The 18,530-nt window shown below is 37.4% G+C and overlaps 1 protein-coding gene across 1 annotated transcript in view; it reads right to left on the reverse strand.

Moving 5' to 3' along the window:
- Window positions 1-12,794, reverse strand: part of METAP2 (methionyl aminopeptidase 2) — a 30,350-nt gene extending 17,556 nt beyond the window's left edge. Inside the window, exons 1-4 of the mRNA XM_054574684.1 lie at window positions 12,554-12,794; window positions 10,405-10,509; window positions 4,077-4,142; window positions 22-124 (exon numbers count right to left, since the gene is read on the reverse strand). Coding sequence (XP_054430659.1) covers window positions 22-124; window positions 4,077-4,142; window positions 10,405-10,509; window positions 12,554-12,704 — 425 coding nt within the window. The 5' untranslated portion in view covers window positions 12,705-12,794. The remainder of the gene's footprint in view (window positions 1-21; window positions 125-4,076; window positions 4,143-10,404; window positions 10,510-12,553) is intronic.
- Window positions 12,795-18,530: the final 5,736 nt, after the last annotated feature.

Below are 18,530 nucleotides of genomic sequence, written 5' to 3' on the forward strand. Positions count from 1 at the left end.
AAGTTATTTTATGATCCTTACCCATCTTGCGTGGGTGGGTACTCGCATTCTTGTCCTTTGGGAAATACACCATTAGGATACAAGTCACATATTGGAACTGAGGGAGGATCTGTTTGAACTTTTGCTGCAAGATACAAATAAAGCATTAATTTCTATAGTTAAAAATAAGATTAAACAATCATTACAGTTTTTCTCAGTTCCCAATGGCTGTCCTGATTTTAACAAATCTCTTGCTGTCACCTTATAGTTAAAAACCCCAAGCTGAGTCAAAAACCTCCTTTCTGAGTTACTACTGCTTGGGAATAAAAGTATTCAATTCCACTCTGAGCAGTGTGGCTCAGCTGGTTAGGCATCATCCCACAAAGTGAAACGTCGCTGGTTCGATTCCCCATCAGAGCATATGTCTGGGTTGCAGGTTCGATACCAGGACACTGCGTGTGCAAAGAGGCAGCTGGTTGATGTTCCTCTCACACTGGTGTTTCTCTCCCTCTCTTTCTCCCTTCCCTCCCCTCTAAAAATAAATAAATAAAATCTTTAAAAAAAAATTTAATTCCTCAGGACTCTATTATGTATTTAAACAGTATATACATTGGTAGAAAGCACACTTTTAATGTTTTTGTCTTCATTTAATATATTGGAAATGGAATAGCATATAGAGGCTGACTTTCATAAATAAAAATCAAAGACACAACAAGAAAATAAGAAATCTTACAGCAATGAAGTAAAAATATAAAGCTATTATGTATTAATAAAACAAGTTAAAAAGTACAGTAAGTATAAAAGTTAAGAGTATACATACCCAGTGCTAAAAGACTTTTAGGTAGCAATACACAAATTCTCAGATACTTGAAAAGTTAACAATACTTGGCATACATTTTAAGGACATCACTTCCCAAACTATACTTTAAAACACCAGTGTTTCAAGATGCTTTTAAAAGGCATGTGGAAATCTGTCTTCCAAATTTTTTCCCAAACATGTAAGAACTAGTTGTATAGTTCTTATTGTATAAAGAACTGCCTTTTAGTAACAAATGCTGTATCCAAGTAATGCCAGGAAGTTGCATGGGTTATTTTGTGCCTTTCAATTTACACCTGCAGCATTTACCAACTAAGTTGAAGTATACGGTTTTATCTGATTATTGCTGATTTTATGTTATCGATTTTTTATCTTTAACAGATATTTTGCTCATTTTTATAAGAAAAAAAAAGGACACATATAAATAAAAATGTGTTTATTGAGCCAAATCATTTATATATAAAACCATTTCTTTTGGTTTCTTACTTTAACCCAAATGCTCAAAATTGTGAGCACCAACTGGTTTAAAAATGTTTTATGGGCAAGTAAACTTGAAAAACATTGTTTTAGGTTCTTCCTAAGGGAGAACATTAGAATTTAAAATTTAAAAAAAAATCTTATTTGGAGGTCGTCTATTTTAGCTTCACACTCAAATATAAGAATTCCACTTTAAACCCCTGACATTTGGCACTAAACTCCTGACAATGGAGGCAGTCACTATCTCCCAAGCTAATCCATTCACTTAGGGACAGCTGTAACTTTAAGAAAGCTCTTTCGACATTAATCTGTTTCCCTGCTGATTTTATCTGTTAATTCTAGATTTATTCTTTGTAGTTAAGAATATTTTACTTTTCATTTCTACGAAATCCTTCCTTTCTGTGAGAAATCACTTTAAGGGATGTGGTTCTTAACACTTTTACCCATATTTACAATCTTGAATTTGTCAATGTTCCTTTCAAGTTGGTACTAGAATTGACTTATATTAACAGTCCAAACAAGGTATAGTTAGTTTAAGGTTATAACTGCTGATTCTAAAAACCCTATTAACTATTTTAACTATTAAAAAGTTAAGGCATTTGCTTTTTTGTTACCAATGTACTAGAACTCAAATTCTTAGGATCCTATCACCCTATATTAACTTTATATATGTCTATTAAATTTCAGCCTGTTAATGTTAGCCCATTGATCTTTTGAAACATTAATTTTTGTGAACCAAAGCATTATCTCATCACCCTCAGCTTTGTCTCATCTACAAATGTGATAAAGATGCCTTTTATATCATCCACAAATTAAAGGAATCAAAAAAATGATGAGAAAAAAATAATCCGTAATCAACACTATCAGAGTTGAAGTCTAATCTTTACCACTGATTAGCTGTGACTTGGACAAACGGCTAATGTGTGAAGCCTCAGTTTCCTCATCAACAAAATGAAGAACCAGAAGAAATTTTGGATGACACTTGAAAATTACAATGTACTATATTCAATTATCTACAACTATGAACAATTACAATAATCTGTACTGCAGTTATCATTAACTATTATTTATAATTCTCTCACTTTATAGACAAGGAAAACAAGGACAGTTAACTACCCATGTACATTATTTGGCTTATTCCAGAAGTGATTTATGATAGCATATAAGTATACCTAAAATACACAAAGAGGTATTCAAAATAAATTAGAGAGCAAAAATCAAAACATGGAAAGAACACAGAAGCTGCAGTAAAGCCAACACAAAACCTAGGATCTGGCTCTAAGCCTTCTAGGAACTAAAACAAACGAAAAACCCCTCTAGATTATTTGCATAGTTCATGATTTTTCTGCGATAAAACACAATTAACTACTCCAGAAAAGCACAGTTATTTTTGATATTAAGACCAGAAAAAAAGAATGTCTTTTGAAAGTGCTCATAAAGAAATATAATGAACAGTAAGTTCAACAGCATCCTCAGAGGAGACACAATAAAGGCTGGTGACATCATGCTAGAGCACCTGTCAGTGGAAGAATTCTACCAAAAGCAAATACAAAGCAGCCCCTTAACACTCCTACCTGCTTATCTACCATCATTAGGGAACAATTTTAGAGTATTTAGAGAAACAGATTCTTTCTCAAGCCATTCTCAGGTAATACCATGTCTTGCAGGCATATTTTTAACAATTTTTGAATGGAAGAAATGACTTCATAATTTTTAGAAGATTCCTGGAATGCAAGTAACCTATGTTCATTAACTTCAGACTATGCTAGGGACAGAATGACATCCTTTGAGCAGAAGAATCCAATGCAGATAGATCCCTAAAAAGAAAAGAAGGCTGTCCCTTCTGGAGGCAGTCACTTTCTCCCAAGCTAATCCATTCACTTAGGGACAGCTGTAACTTTAAGAAAGCTCTTTCTACATTAATCTGTTTCCCTGCTGATTTTATGTTAGTTCTAGATTTATTCTTTGGAAAACATCCCTACCTGGAGACATATTAGGGAAATGGATGGCATAACCAGTATCTTTCTTAAACAATAATTTTGTTTCTCTCAACACAGAAATAAAAAGGGAAGTCACGCATCCAATATTCTGATTCATAAAATTTTAGCCTGAAAGATTTTAAAGCTATAATCAGAACTCAGGGGCCCTCAATAGTGCAAGGGACTGCCAAGATTAAAACTGTTCTGATTTTCAACCTAACCTTTATTCCTCAGTACTATGAAGTCTTCCCCTTTAGTCTCCCTAATAGTTTTAAGTTCCTGAAGATGTTTGGTTGTGCCATTTATAAAAACAGAACACAAGTAAGATCATATTTTAAGTGAATCTGAAACAATGCAATATAAACATTTTAAATAAAATCTCATCATATGCACTAATTTTAAATAATGAGCTTCCTCTGTAAACACTCATGAAGAATTCCGTAACTTCAAAGCTGGCAGGTGGACTGCAAACTTTGCTTACCCTATTACCACACAGTGCTTTAGTCATCACCAACAGACTTATTATTTGAATTATTCAGGATTTAAATTATAAAGTTTTTAGGAACTCATTCCAAACTTGCAAAAAATGCAACTAACTTATTAATATCCCTTAGCTGAGTATCAGCTAAAAAAATTGCCACCAAGATTTTTAAACCAAAGTACTTGCAAAGTAGTTACGAGTTTCACTAAATCCTACCTCTAATAAGCCTAAAAGTGTGTCCCTGACCTATATAAGAATCATAAGCAACTTCAAACCTTCTTTCAAACCTACGGGTTAATAACCACTTCTCATTTGTCAAGTAAGATTAATTTAAGACACTAACGTCCTTTCTTCTTCTTCTTCTTTTTCTTCTTCTTTCCAGTTGCTCCATCTCCATCACCATCTCCATCTAAAAAAAGACAATTTCAAATATATATTTATTAAAGCCTCATAAGCAGAAGGATGAAACAAGCACAAGTGCACAGGCGTATACACACACACTGTATCTTGAATAGCACATGACAAAGTTGACCTAATACTCATAGTGTTTTTCACATCTCTGGCTTTAAGTATCAGAATTTTACTTGCGTAATCAAAAGCACTACTCCACTTTAGTTGGACTTACTCTAATAAAAGAAATGCTGAATAAGATATTTTTAGGAATAAAATATGTGCTGACTGGCGTGGCTCAGTGGGTTGGGTGCTGTCCCCATGACCAAAAGGTCATGGGTTCGATTCCCTGTCAGAGCACATGCCTGAGTTGCTGGCCAGGGGGACAGGGGCATGTGAGAGGCAACTAATCCATGTTTCTTTTTGTACATCGATGTTTCTCTCCCTTTCTTTCTCTGTCCCTCCCTCCTCTCTAAAAATAAATAAATGAAATCTTTAAAAAAAAGAATAAAAAATGTATCAAATAACATTCTTTTTTTTACTAGGAAAAATAACTAGTGTTATTTTAACACCAATAACCGTGTGACTTCAACTAAAATAATACTAGTTACACAATTTACATATGCTTTGCAGGTAAACACTTGTACTTCATGACCTCATGTGATCCTCAAGGCAACCGTTTAAGGGACAAACCTAAGATAATCCCAACTGGTAAATGGCAAAATTAGACCAAGAATGAATATATCACATGATTCCTAAACCAGCGTGGATATTTGGGGTCTCACATCTTAAAGTATCTTTTCCTGCCCAGTTGTTATAAACAACTCTTTCTGGGTCAAATTGTATGCAAAAATAGAAGAGCATATTTTACTTTTCCTAGTTTCAGAGTTCTCAGATTCTCTGATACCCAAAAATGAAGCTTAAGGACTATTCTGAAAAATGGCTGGCAGAAGAGTACCCAAAACAGCGAAGATCTGCTTCTCAGTTTTTTGAATAATCTTTCATGAAGCCCATACCCATACCCTTGACCTCTCAGAAATGATAACGAATTATTATTATTATTATTATTTTAGAGAGAGGGAAAGTGAGGGAGAGAGGGAGAAACATCGATCGGCTGCCTCTTGTATGTGCCCCAATATGGGGGCCAAACCCACAACCCAGGCACGTACCCAGACTGGAAATCAAACCAGCAAACTTTCAGTCTGTGGGACAGACACCCAACCAACCGAGTTACCCTCGCTGGGGCAATATAGGATATTACGATGACGAAGATTAAATAGCAACTTAAAACATTTTAAATGAAGATCTCAAACATAGGCCTAACTGTCTCAATTTCTAAAAATGCTACTTTCAACAATGATTTCTCAAGTATGCTACTTTACCCACAAACGTCACTGCTATGAAATGGATGAAGAGTACGCTGTCTCAATTAGAATAGTTTAAAATAAAATGCTGCCCATATAGTATTCTTTAAATGTTTCACCTAGTGCAAGTGAAATCCATTCCCATAAAATGACAAACGACTGCTTACACTTTCTGCTCAAAGAGCTTCATTTTTATTCCTCAAATGATAGGCAGAAGCCATAAGAGAAATTCCTCGACATGCTACCTACTGTATTCCTCTATTATAATTATCACAAAAATTTGTAATCATTGGTTTACACTGACCTCTACTCATCTGTAAGTTCCTCAAGGATTAGAGGAACCATTTCTTAAATTAAGCACAGTGCCAAGCATGTGGTAAATATTTAGTCTATTCAATAAATAAATGTTCTTTTAGTTTATTTTATCTTGCTTCAATTTATTTTTACCTGAAGGGGAAACAGGAAATTGCAGTTTAGCAAAGAGGGAGGTAGCACAATCTAGGGCGGGGTGTCCAGCCCGCGGCCCACAGGCTGCAGAGGATAGCCCAGGATGGCTATGAATGAGGCCCAACAAAGATCATAAATTTACTTAAAGTATTACTTAGTTTTATACTAAGTTGTATTACTCAGATATGTACATTTTCTGTATTAGTGATCACAAACTTGGGACCCGCTCAACGATTTTAAAAGATTATTGAAAGGGCCACTGCATAATTAGGGTTATTATGTGAGGACTTTTTTGCTTATTTGTGGTGGCGGATATCACAAAAATTATGCACAGACTTTTTTTTTTTTTACTCATCAGTTTTTGTTAGTGTTTGTGTATTTAATGTGTGGCCCAAGACAAATCTTCCAGTGTGGCCCAGAGACACCAAAAGTTGGATAGCCCTGATCTAGGACTTTAAGTGGGTTGAGTGATAGGAAATTGCCAATATTTGACTTATAAAATTGCAATTTCTTTTGTTTGAGCCTAGAGAACAGTAAGAACACAGTGGAAACATATATTGCTGACTTATTGGTTTCTGGATTCAAAAGCCTAAGAAAGATAATAACGAAAAAAATTTTGGAAAACACAACCTTCACTTTACTCATGTGTTGTATGATCTAATTCATGTATTCTGTACTACAATTTCAATTGTAACCTTCTTCATTTATCCAATAAATGTTTGCTCAGTTATTAAATGCCAGGCAATAAAGACAGAATAGTACACAAGATAGTGTTTGCTCTGGAAGAACATTCAATCTCTAGCATACTGCTACATACACAGACTCAACCTAAATTGCTTCAAGATGTATGCAAGGGACCATTTATTGAACCCTCATGCCAGGATCTATTAAACTATTATAATTCCACCCATCATATCATGCCACAATTTAGGTTTTTACATATCTTAATAGGCAGAGACTGCTCATATTTGTGTCCAAATCAGTAACATTTGTTGAATGACAACTGGACATTCATATGCAAAAAAGGTACCTTAATCCTTACCCTGCTCTATATACAAAAATTAATTCTAACTGGAACAGAGACTTAAACATAAAAGTGAAAAATGCATAAAACTCCTTGAAAAGAATTTAAAAGACAATGCTCATGACAGCAATTATTTAACATTTTGGATAGAACACAAAAAGCATGACCCATAAAGGAAAAAAAACCAGATAAATTAGATCTCATCAAACTTAAAATCTCTTCTGTTGCAAACAATACCAGTATGGTATTACAAAGAAAATATCTGTAAAACATATATATCTGATAAAGAACTTACATTATTACAACTCAGTAAAATAGTCAATAATCCAACAGAAAAATAGACAAAAAATATTAACAAATATTTCACTAAAAATACAAGAAAGGCAAATAAAAATATGAAAAAATGTTCAACATCATCGGTCATTAGGGAAATGCAAATTAAAACAATGACCTATCACCACATACCTATTAGAAAGGCTAAAATTTTAAAATTAACAATACCAAGTGCTTATAAAGATAGAAACTGGCACTCTCTACAACTGCTGACAGGAATGCAAAATAGTAGACAATTTGGAAAAGTCAGTTCTGATGGGATTAAACATACACTTCACATATTAATTACAACCCTATCCCTAAGTATTTACTCAGGAGCATTGAAAACATGTCTACACAAAGACCTGTATGCAAATGTTCAGTAATTTTATTTGTAACAAAAACTGGAAATATCCATCAACTAGTAAATGGATAAACAAATTTGGAATACTACTCAGCAAAAAGTAATGAACTACTGATACATATACAACTACTGGATGACTCCCAAAAGTATTACACTGAGTGAAACAAGCCAACCACCACAACAGCAGTATACTTTAATAATTCCATTTATATGATATTGCAGAAAAAACCTGAAGGAACAGATAATTTATCAGTGGTTGCCAGGGGACAGGGTGTGAAGGAAGAAAACTGATTACAAAGGAGCACAAGGGAACGTTTGGTGGGGATGTAAATGTCAAATGGAAGTGGTCTCTATCTTGGTTGTGGTAGTGGTCACACAAATGCATACATTTGTCAAAATTCAACATGCACTTAAAAAAGGGTGGCTATAGAGAATGTACATCAACAGTAAACCCTAATAAAAACTACAGACTTTGCGTGGTAATGATGTGTGTTAAGTTTATCAATTGTAATAAACATACCACTCTCATGCGAGATGTTGATAATGGGAGAGGCTACGCATGCTTGGTGGTAGGGGATATATGAAAAACCTGTCTGTACCTTCTGCTCAATTTTGCTGTGAGCCTAAAACTACTCTAAAACATAAAGTCTTTTTTTTTTTAACAGTGAACATTATCCTAGGCAAATTATACCTTAATAAAATGGAGTTAAAATTTTTGAATGAATTACCTCTAGGCACATTGCCAAATGTCCATAGGATCAACTTTTCACATCTATATCCCCAAGTTTCAAATTAAACCCAACTAAAATTGAACTCAAAACCTTCTCATCTTGCCTGAAAACCCCCTCCCCCAATCTTTTAACCAGCTCTCCCTTCTTTCTTCACCATTTCAGTCAATAGCACCCACATCCCATCACTCAAGTTTACCCCCTGCAGCTAACTAATGCATCTCCTTCCCAGATTGAAAGTCTCAAGTTCTCTGAATTCTGCTTCCACAACCACTGTGCCACTGGACCCTTCTGTTCCATTCTCACTTTTGCCCACCAACTTAAACCATCATACGGCATGCCCAGGCTATTGTTAAGTAGTCTCCAAAATGATCTCCCTGCCTTTCCTGTATGTTCTCTTTTCTAACAACTGTGTGTATATAGAAAGACTAAATTATTTTTTTCGTAACATTCTTCCTCAATGAGTCTCATATGGCTAGTTTGCATTGTTCACCACACTTTGAAAACTTCCTCATTTCTCAGCATTGTTCCACCCCCAAACAGTTTCTTCTGTTTGGTTTTAATCAAGTCCCATTCCTTCCACTGAGCCTTCCTTTAGCATTCAGCCCACAATTCCATCTCCAAATTTCAACAAACTTTATTGTAGCTTATCTTTCCACCTATAGGTTTTGTCTCTCCACTACACCATCGGTTTTCCTCAGAACCAAGAGTCTGAAATGCAGCTTTTCATCCCCTCAAAGACCTCTCACACCAGATTAGTACTGTTGATTGATCCTGATTATTGAAATGAATTAGGAAAAGAATGGAGAAAATTGCTAATATTCCTGAAATCTTCTTTAAAACATTTAAGATTTCCAATCTGACAAGAAAGTTTTTCCTTTGATGTCAAGAGTCATACAACTTTGTAGAGGTGCAACAGAACAAGGCCCAGTCAAGATCAGCATTGTGACAGTCTACACATAGGTCTATAGTAACCTATTACTTTGAATTCATGACACCCTTTCTTGTTAAGAGCTCAAAATATGTTCATAATCTGAAGCATAACCAAAGGCAGAATGAACAAGAAGTCTGCTTAAGGAAGTTGAAAAGCTAACCATTCCCTTGAATCTTAGTACTTTTTTTTTTAAACCAAATTCTTGACAATAGACTATACCTTTCTAAAGGAAAAACAACTACTCTGCATTACCCTAACACAATAATTAAAATACAGCATGTATTTGTTGTTAAGGGTTGAAAGGCAAAAGTCCAAGATGGCAGTGCTTGAGGCAGAGCAGTAACTGGTCAAAGCAGAGAATGGAAAGCCCCATCTACCCTTCTGCCAAAAGATGCTGTAGAATAGTTCTCTTTAATTAATTACTTCCTCTACTGTCTTACTGATAGCATCAATCCCTAGGATTCTAAGAGCTGCCATTTCACAGAAATCTAACAGCACCAAAATACCACAAAGAGCTAGGATCGGGGAATTTATAACAGAGTTCAGATGCACTCCAATGTGCTCCTTCGACGGGAAAAAAATGGGTGTAGCTTTGGTACAGAGAGTAAAAGGAACAGACTTGGAATCAAGAGCTAGATTTGAAACTCTGGTTGTATTCTACACATACTAGCTATGACACATTGGGAATATCACGTAACTATCATTTCCTGAAAAGAGCATCTACTTTATTTGGTTTTGCCAAAGGTAAAATGAGAATGCATGTGAAAGTATCCTAAGGTAGTGCCTAGTAGATATTAGTTGTTCAATAAATACTAGTTAAATAAACAAGCCCATCAATTTTATCTTATTAACACTCGCCTACTACTTGGTCTTTTACCAAGTACATTTTTTCAAAGTTGAGAACAGTGTTATTTGAGCATTATTCAACATATCCAATTTTTTAAAGAGTTGCTAATAAATTTTTTCCTTTTTATCTGTGACTCTGAGGTTTTACTGTCAATTATGAAACAAGTCAGAAAATAATAGGCCATGCAGACAAGTAGATTTTGTTTAAAGAGCATCTCATTTTCTTGCTTTTCTAACAACAAACATCAAATTACCCATTTACCTTCATCGTCATCATCTCTTTCTTTCTCTTCCAGTGCTTGTCTTTCCAATTGTCTTCCTACCTCATCAACTGAAGCTCCTGGTTCTTTATCAGGTTCTTGTTGCCCTGATGATCAAATATTATAACATAAATCAAATCTAATAAAGATACTTTTCCCTTTAGCATAAGTTGTAAGGATACTGAAGTGCACACAAGTCCTTTCCTGATAAGTGTTTAGAAAACAAAAACAAAAACAAAAACATTTTACCTTGACCCACATGGCTCAGTTGGTTGAGCATCACTCCGCAAAGCAAAAGCTCACCAGTTCAATTCCTGGTCAGGGCATACGCCTGGGTTGCAGGTCAGTCCCTGGTTGGGACATATGCAAGAAGCAACTGATCCATGTTTCTCTTACAAGTTGATGTTTTTCTCTCCCTCTCTTTCTCCCTCCCTTCCCCTCTCTCTAAAAATAAATAAAATTTTTTAAAAACCCAGAACCATTATTATGAACATAATAAAATTTATTTAATGACAGAAAAGTCTACCAAATCTAAGTAGTATTTTCCATTCAACAAAATGTCTGTTACATATTCTCTGTGATGGCTGCTAAAGTTCAAACAGAAGTGCAAGTTGGTCCCTATCCTTAAGCAGCTGAACTTTTTAAAGTATTCAACAATGAGAGTACAACAAACACTTTATTAACCAAACAAGTACTTAAGACAGGCAATAAATGCTGAAGGCCTTAGTTAAGAAAAGGATTTCTGTGGGACACGGCACTGGTCGGTAACTTCACGGATTCATGAAGAAAGAAGCTGTCAGGCTGGGGCTAGGTAAAATCAAAATAGAAAATGATATTCCAATACTAAAAAAATTCTTGAACAGCTAAGCATAAGCTCTAGAAGTGACTAACAATCTAGCTAGAGGAGCAATGGGTGTGTGTAGACAGAGACAGTGTTACCAGGTAGTGCATAATGAAGTAATACTTTTTTTTTGTAGAAGATTCATAGTGAGAGTTTCAGTTGTTAAAAACATATTAGGGTCAGTCTGCTGAACACCTTAAAGGACAAACTGAAGAATCTGGACTGCATCTGAAAGCCAAGAAGAACCCACTGGCCTATGTCCTGGGATTAAATTTTATTCTGGAAGTGCCCCAGCACCTACAACTCCCCCTCTTCAACTCCCATCTAATCCAAACTTCAGAAAAATATAAATTAACCCTCTCCAACCTTTCTCACCTCCACCAATCATCCCTTCTGGCTTCCCCATTTTTCTCTCATTCTTTCTGTGGCTCACTTTAAGAGGTAAAAATAATTTTTCCTAAAATGAAGGATCCCATGCAACAAAAACGCTCAATTTTCAAAACTGAATATTTACGCTTCTAGCTCACAATATAATCCAAGTGTAAAGTTTTAGCTGCTTTCCTTGCCTTACTAGCAGATTTGGAAAAGTGCCACTTCGAGCCACACAGTATCTGGACTGCCCGCAATGGCATCATAATTCAGGCCTAAAAACCCTAAAGAATGACGATGCTGTGTGATTACACAGGTGAGAATTTGCACCACCAGCCCAGCACTCTGCAATTACAACTCAGTGACAGGAGCGCGTGGGCATACACCCCTCCCCCCCAAAAAGTGCAGCCCGCCACAAAAATCCCTCGGTAAACTGGGGTGGTGGGGTAACGTGCGGTCTAGGCACTAGGACTTGGTCACTTCTCCCCCACCCTCGACGAAACGTCAGTCCCAGGATGCTCCGGAGAAGAGGCGAGTGTACGGGTCACAGCCAGATTTTTGAAGAGGCCAAACCACGAGGAAGATAGGGCTGGGATCCGTGCACGGCTTCAAGTCCACTGCACGGCTTCAAGTCCACTGCACGGTCTACGTGGGAGCTGAGCTCTTGGCAATACAGGGGCTCTGGCCTACCGACCCCAGAGCCACCTCGCGAGAGGCTGCGGTGCCCTTTACTTCCCCCACCCCCGCTTCCACCAGCTCTCTATCCCACAGGGGGAGAAACTGCCTCTCCCCGGAACTGAGAATCGGTAGCCTGGCCTTCCCACACGCTCAGTCCTGGCAATCAGTGAAGTCCGGGACTCCGGGTCGTCGGTCTGTCACCCACGCCGGGGCCTGAGCCGACTCGCTTGGCCACCCTTGGAAAACCATGTAACTCCCTTTACCCGTGGCAGCCCCTTTACTCTTCTTCTTCTTTCGTCTTTTTTTCTTGGCCGCCTCCTCAGCCGTAGAGGCAGCTCCCTCTTCTCTGTCTTCTGCATCCAAGTCGCCATTCAGGTGGCTCCCGGAGGACGCTGCCTCCTCCACGCCCGCCATGTTGCCCGAGAGAGCGCGAGGGAGTGAGAGCGAGCAGCAGGAGCCCGCTCCGTCTTCACCCACCTACACCAGCCACACCGGAAGTCGCTCTCGATGGTGGGACGCAGGGAATGCTGGGACGGCGGAGGACTCGATTGCGGGGACCGCTTGGGGCTGGGTGGCTGGCTAGTCACTGGGGCGGAGGCGGCCCTGGCTGCTAGACTGGACACCAGGCTCCTCCCGCGTGCCAGGTATTCCAGACACAAATCTGTCCTCGTAGGGTTGGTTGAATGCCTACGCCTGTGGACAGGCGCGGTCCGCGAGAGGGGAGTATCTATTGGAACCAAAAAGTTTTATATTCACGGTTTTATAAAGGGTCCCGGAAGCGAGGAAAGGGGCTGCAAAAGTGCTCACTTGTACACGCTAATTTTTTTTATGGCTCAGAGAGACTGCGTTATTATTCACAATTACAGCTCAGGCGAAGCCGTCCAGGCACTTGAGACAAACCTGCAAAGGGGACTGAGGAGCAGGAAGATACAAGGGAACACAGCGTCTCAAGGAGGGAGTGATCAGCTGCGTTTAGTGCTACTGAAAGTTCAAATAAGAGGACTGAAAAATGTCAGATGTATATAGTCACGCGGAAGACGGTGACCTTAGAGCTAGGAGGGAGGATTCAAAAAAACGGAATTTATAAAAAATTGTGTGTTTATCCTTACATTTTTAAACTTCAGTCCCCTTAAAAGTACTGTCCATGTGGTACAATACACCTATCCAGATGTTTTTTCCACTGCCCAGAATTTTTGGAACTGATGGATTCTGATGCCTTTTAGTGCTTCTGCAGTTTTTTGTTTCACCTCTTCCACTTCAGCAGAACTTTCCTCTTTGAGGACTTTTTCTTGATCCGGATAAACTAGTTGCTGGGGAGGGGGCGGGGGTTGGAGAGTTGGGGGGAGGCAGAGTTCCGGTGAATAGGGAGGGGGCAGCTTGCTGGGGTTTTTTGGTCAAAAACTGCTGAACACTCTGCAGTGTGGGCAGGTGCGCTGGTAATCACCCATCACGAAATCGGCAAATGCTTTGAGAGACAAAAAAATCGCAGAAGCCGAATGCAGGCACTCACAAAACCCTCAGCTGGTACACTGACACAGATGGTTTCCTAGAACACTCACCTAGCAGGGGAAGCCTGTACTGCAAAGGGCTCGCCCTCCAGAAGAAAATTCCAGTTTGGGGGTGGGCGCCCCTTTGTATATAGGTGGACAGATGGAAGCCAGACAAACGAGAGTAAGAGTGAGGAAACAGAATCTCATCCTTCAAGTTTCAGTTTAACTGCCACTCCCACAGAGAATCCTATCTCAGTAATCTAAATCAGGCCCTCCTCTTAGAACCTCTGAGTTCTTAACCCTTTCTTCATGGCAATTTGTAATTAATTTATTTGTGTGATTGTTTTATGAAGACAAGAATCCTGAATATTTTATACTCTTATCACTAGCACCTACCTCTAAATTAGAGCATAATAAGAGTTTAGTAAATACTCATTGTATGAATAAATAGCACTTGTGAAGTGCAAAGTACTTTACATGCATTATCTCATTTAATCCACTTTTGAGTTGAGGAAATTAGAGAATTTGCACCAGGTTATACAGCAAGTAAATAGACTTAAAACCCAGGTCATCAGGCATCAAAAATTTAATAATTCTGTATTCTGCCTTCCCACTTGAAATTTCAAATCAGTAAATATTTATTGATAGTAGACAAGAAGTAATTTTTCTTGGTGGAAGATGCAAAACTGAATAAGATACAAATATTACCCTTAAAGTTTAGCATTCAATGAAACAGATTATAAAGAAATAATAAAATGAGATGCTAATACTTTCCTTACATCATTTATTAATTATTTTCTATTCTGCATTAGTCTATCACAAAGCTGAGGAATTTTTAAAGGGTCTAAAAGATCTTCAGATTGAGGGCAAGATGTAGCTGGTTAACAACAGGAAGAATCAAAGCTCGTTTTTGCTGAGGAGCAAAGCTACAGCCAGAAGCTATTAACATCCTTATAAGTAAGATCTGCTTCACCAAAAATGCTTTGAAGCCTTGTTATGAATCTTCTCAGTTCCTCAGTAAGTTCTGGGAACACTTGAGTCATGTTTACTACCCTAGACCCCACTCTAGAAGACACAGGATCCTGGAGGACAAAACCTGTAGGCTTGAGATATGAATTTTGACAAAGGTGAGGTGTCAGTTGATCTACAGAATTATCAATGTCAAAATAAAGTTTGGTGAAAAAAATAAAATGCTCAAATGCAATAATAAAATAAAATACTGTTTCTTTGCTGCAAAGGGATTGTACTGTATTTCTCCTGTAAAGAGGCAAGAGGAGAAAACTTTAAGGTAGTAGTAAAAAAAAAATACATATTTAATAGTTTGATAATGGATATTTGCTGGGTGATTTTTTTTTTCCAGAGTCTGAAGAGTTTGAGGTAACTAAGTTAACTATACTTCAAATAGCAGCCCAAGACATTCCTATTTCCATCTGATTTTCTCTGCAAGAGGAAATTGAATGGGGTAAAAGAATGAGAAATATTGAAAAACTAAGTAAGACTCTAAGAGAACCTGCAATAAATGTAACGCAATACTAGTACCTGCTAGAATATTTTTTTCTGGCTAATTATATGAAGTCATTTTGTCTCAGATGGTTAACTAGGTAATTTATCAAAACCAAAAATTTTATTAGATACTTTTCTATTATAAAATGAACGCATTGTAATAAAACATGTTCATTATTGTGTCCAAAAAATGTTTTTTGCCAAGAAAATTTTGATTCCAAGATGGACAACATAATTACCCCCAGCTTTATTTTCTTTGAAGTCTTTGTTGATTGCATGGCTTTGGACAAGTCACTTAGTCTCTCCAAGTTTAGATTTACTCATTTGTAATATGAGAATAATAAGTGCCACATTATGGGATATAGAAATTAAATTTCAAAATGAAGAAAAAGCACTGAAAACAGTACAATGTCTGGCACAATAGTGTTGTTTTAGCTAACATTATTTTCAGTAAGCCATATTTTTCCATTTGCGTGGATTATATGATAGTCTAAGTATATTAAGGCACACATATATTATGTGACATTTGGCAATGGGTTAAGAAAAATCTTAAGAAAAAAGTTGGGAAAGCTTGATTGCTTGACATTAAGGGAAATACTAGGGATTTTTTTTTATATCTTTATGGTTAAAAATGCTATACATACAACTTTTAAATGTATAGATGGTGTGAGATACACAGGTATGTCTAGCCTAAATACATGGATGCTACATAAAGATTTGGGGGAGCTTAAAGAAGTTCTATTATTATCTAACTATTCTCCAGTTACAAAAGGAAATAATAATATATTGTAAGATAAAAGGTAACTTAGGATATCTTTGCACATAACTAAAATAGGGAAAAAATCATACAAGAGAATGTGGTAAGAGAGCCACGTTTAATTTAAAGAAAGGTGTTCTCCAGAAGAACAAAAGAAGTGAGCATTGTAAGAGTAATTGAGGAAATGGGTTTCAGATAAAGGATTCTTTGCTCCTCGAACTGCTGTCTGGGATAGTACATCCCAATATCTTGTGACAACCTAGTGGCTGAAATCAATGGTCTATTTTGAAACTTCATACTATTAACTTTTTTTCAACAGTTGATACAGCTGAACAAACTTTTGTAAAACATTTTTTTCTCACTTCCATGCAATCATTCTCTAAAGCATTTTTTCCTTGTTCTATGGTTCTTTTGTAGTTTCCTTAACAAAATTTCCCACCCTTGTTCATTTTAGACAAACAAACAAAACCCTAAAATATTAGTGTCCTGTGTTGTGTTCTCTTCCTAGTCCTTTTCTCTCTGAACTACCTCATTTATAGCTTTCTACCACACCTAAGCAAGCCCCAATAATCCTCACTATTTCCAGATCCATGTTGTTAACTGACTACTAGATATCTTTGCTTGGGTGCTCTGCAGGCATGTCAAACTCAAAATACCCAAAGCTTATCTTCCCCTCCACCTCCTTCAAAACCTACTCCTCCTTTTCTATTCCCTATCTCACAGAGTGGTACCACTATCCACCCAAGAACCCAGGCCAGAAACCTGGGTATCATCCTCAACTCCTCCCTCTTCACACTCAGTTGACAAGTAAGTTTTCTTAATTCTACATTAGAAATCTTTCTGCAACCCATTCTCTCCCATCTAACCTCCTAAGAGCCTTCACCTAAGTTCTTATCAATATTTTTATCAATAATAACATCTTAGCAAGTCTCCCCTACTTGCTAAGGGCCTTAAACTTAGGGATTTCACTATAGAGGTTTAAAAAATGGTTTTGAGAACTGACATAGTACATAGGGTGGCCTTTAAAAAATTTTTTTGGGGTCAGGAAACCAATATCATCTACTCTCACTGTCATTTCATAATAATAATTTAAAAATACCGATCAACTTCAAAAAATAGAAAGTACCATATTCTCAGAATAGAAAACAGTTCTTTAAATATAACTTGGCTTTTTAAATAAAACAGTTTGCTGGATGGAAACCACTGTTCTAGAATCAAGGCTGCCATTAGAGTCATCTTTCACAAAGCAGAAATGGCTTATTTTCCCTAACTCGAAAGTCTGCATTATACGAATATTTAAATTTATCCACGGAATCTACATGAATCCCATTTTACTGTCTTTTAATGGCTGCATACTATGCATTGTGTCGACATGCTATTGACACATCTGTTGCGGTCTTCTATTTCAGGCATTTTCTTAAATATTAAAATTGAAATATCCTTTGTCACATATCACATCAAAGCTTTACAATGAAAGCCACACTCTTTATGGTAACATAGAAGTCCCTGTACAATCTCGTCTTAATTTACTTACTCCTCAGTAAGAACTTTCCCTAAACTATCACATCCTTGTTTGCCTATTGCCAGTGGTTCTCAACAATGAGCAATTCCCTGTCCCCTTCTCCAAAAAGACACTTGGTAATATCTGTTATAGTCTGAACTGTGTTCCCTCCCAAATTCATGTGTTGAAACCCTAACCCACAGTGTGACTCTCAGAGAGAGAGAGAGAGAGAGAGAGAGAGAGAGATCTAAAAAAGTCCAACTATTGTTAACAAGAATGGTTTGCATGACATCCCTGTAACCTGGAAGCCAAGCAGAGTGAAATGGAATGTGCATGTCAGAACAAGTTCACTGTACTATTCAGTGGGGATGGCAGATGACATTGAGTGAGCATGTGTACTGTGTGGCCATTGAATTCAAAATGGCTGAGCAAGTAGAACAATGAATCTGCATCAAATTTTGCATTAAGCTTGAATATTCCTCCACAGAAATTATTTGGATGATTGAGAAGGCTTTCAGGGATGATATAATGAGTGCAGTGGAAATAAAAGCATGGCACAAACACTTCAAAGATAGTAGAGAATCTGTTGAAAGTGATCCATGTTCTGGAAGGCCTGCAACAAGCAGAACACCTGAGAATGTGGAAGTGTATGGGCTGGAATCACCAAAGATCCACGGCTGACAGTGCAAGAACTAGAAGCTGACCTGGGGATTCCAAAAACTACTGTGTCCAAGATTTTGATGCAGGATCTCGGCATGAAATGTGTCATGGCAGAATTGATTCTGCAGCTTCTGCTACCAGAGCAGAAGGAACATGGTGCTGCAGTTGCCAATGACTTGATTCAAACTGCTACCAATGACACTGGGAGAACTGTGTGAGGTCCCAAGGTGCCTCCTTTGAAGGGGACTGAGGCATCACTATCCTATGTACAATGTTTCTTGTACCTTGCATGGTCCTCAATAAATGCCTCTCTTTTTCATAGTACACAG

The sequence above is a fragment of the Pteronotus mesoamericanus genome, unplaced genomic scaffold (genome assembly GCF_021234165.1).
Source record: "Pteronotus mesoamericanus isolate MK-2021 breed Mesoamerican mustached bat unplaced genomic scaffold, CSHL_Meso_final contig_263, whole genome shotgun sequence".
Taxonomy (NCBI): Eukaryota; Metazoa; Chordata; class Mammalia; order Chiroptera; family Mormoopidae; genus Pteronotus; species Pteronotus mesoamericanus.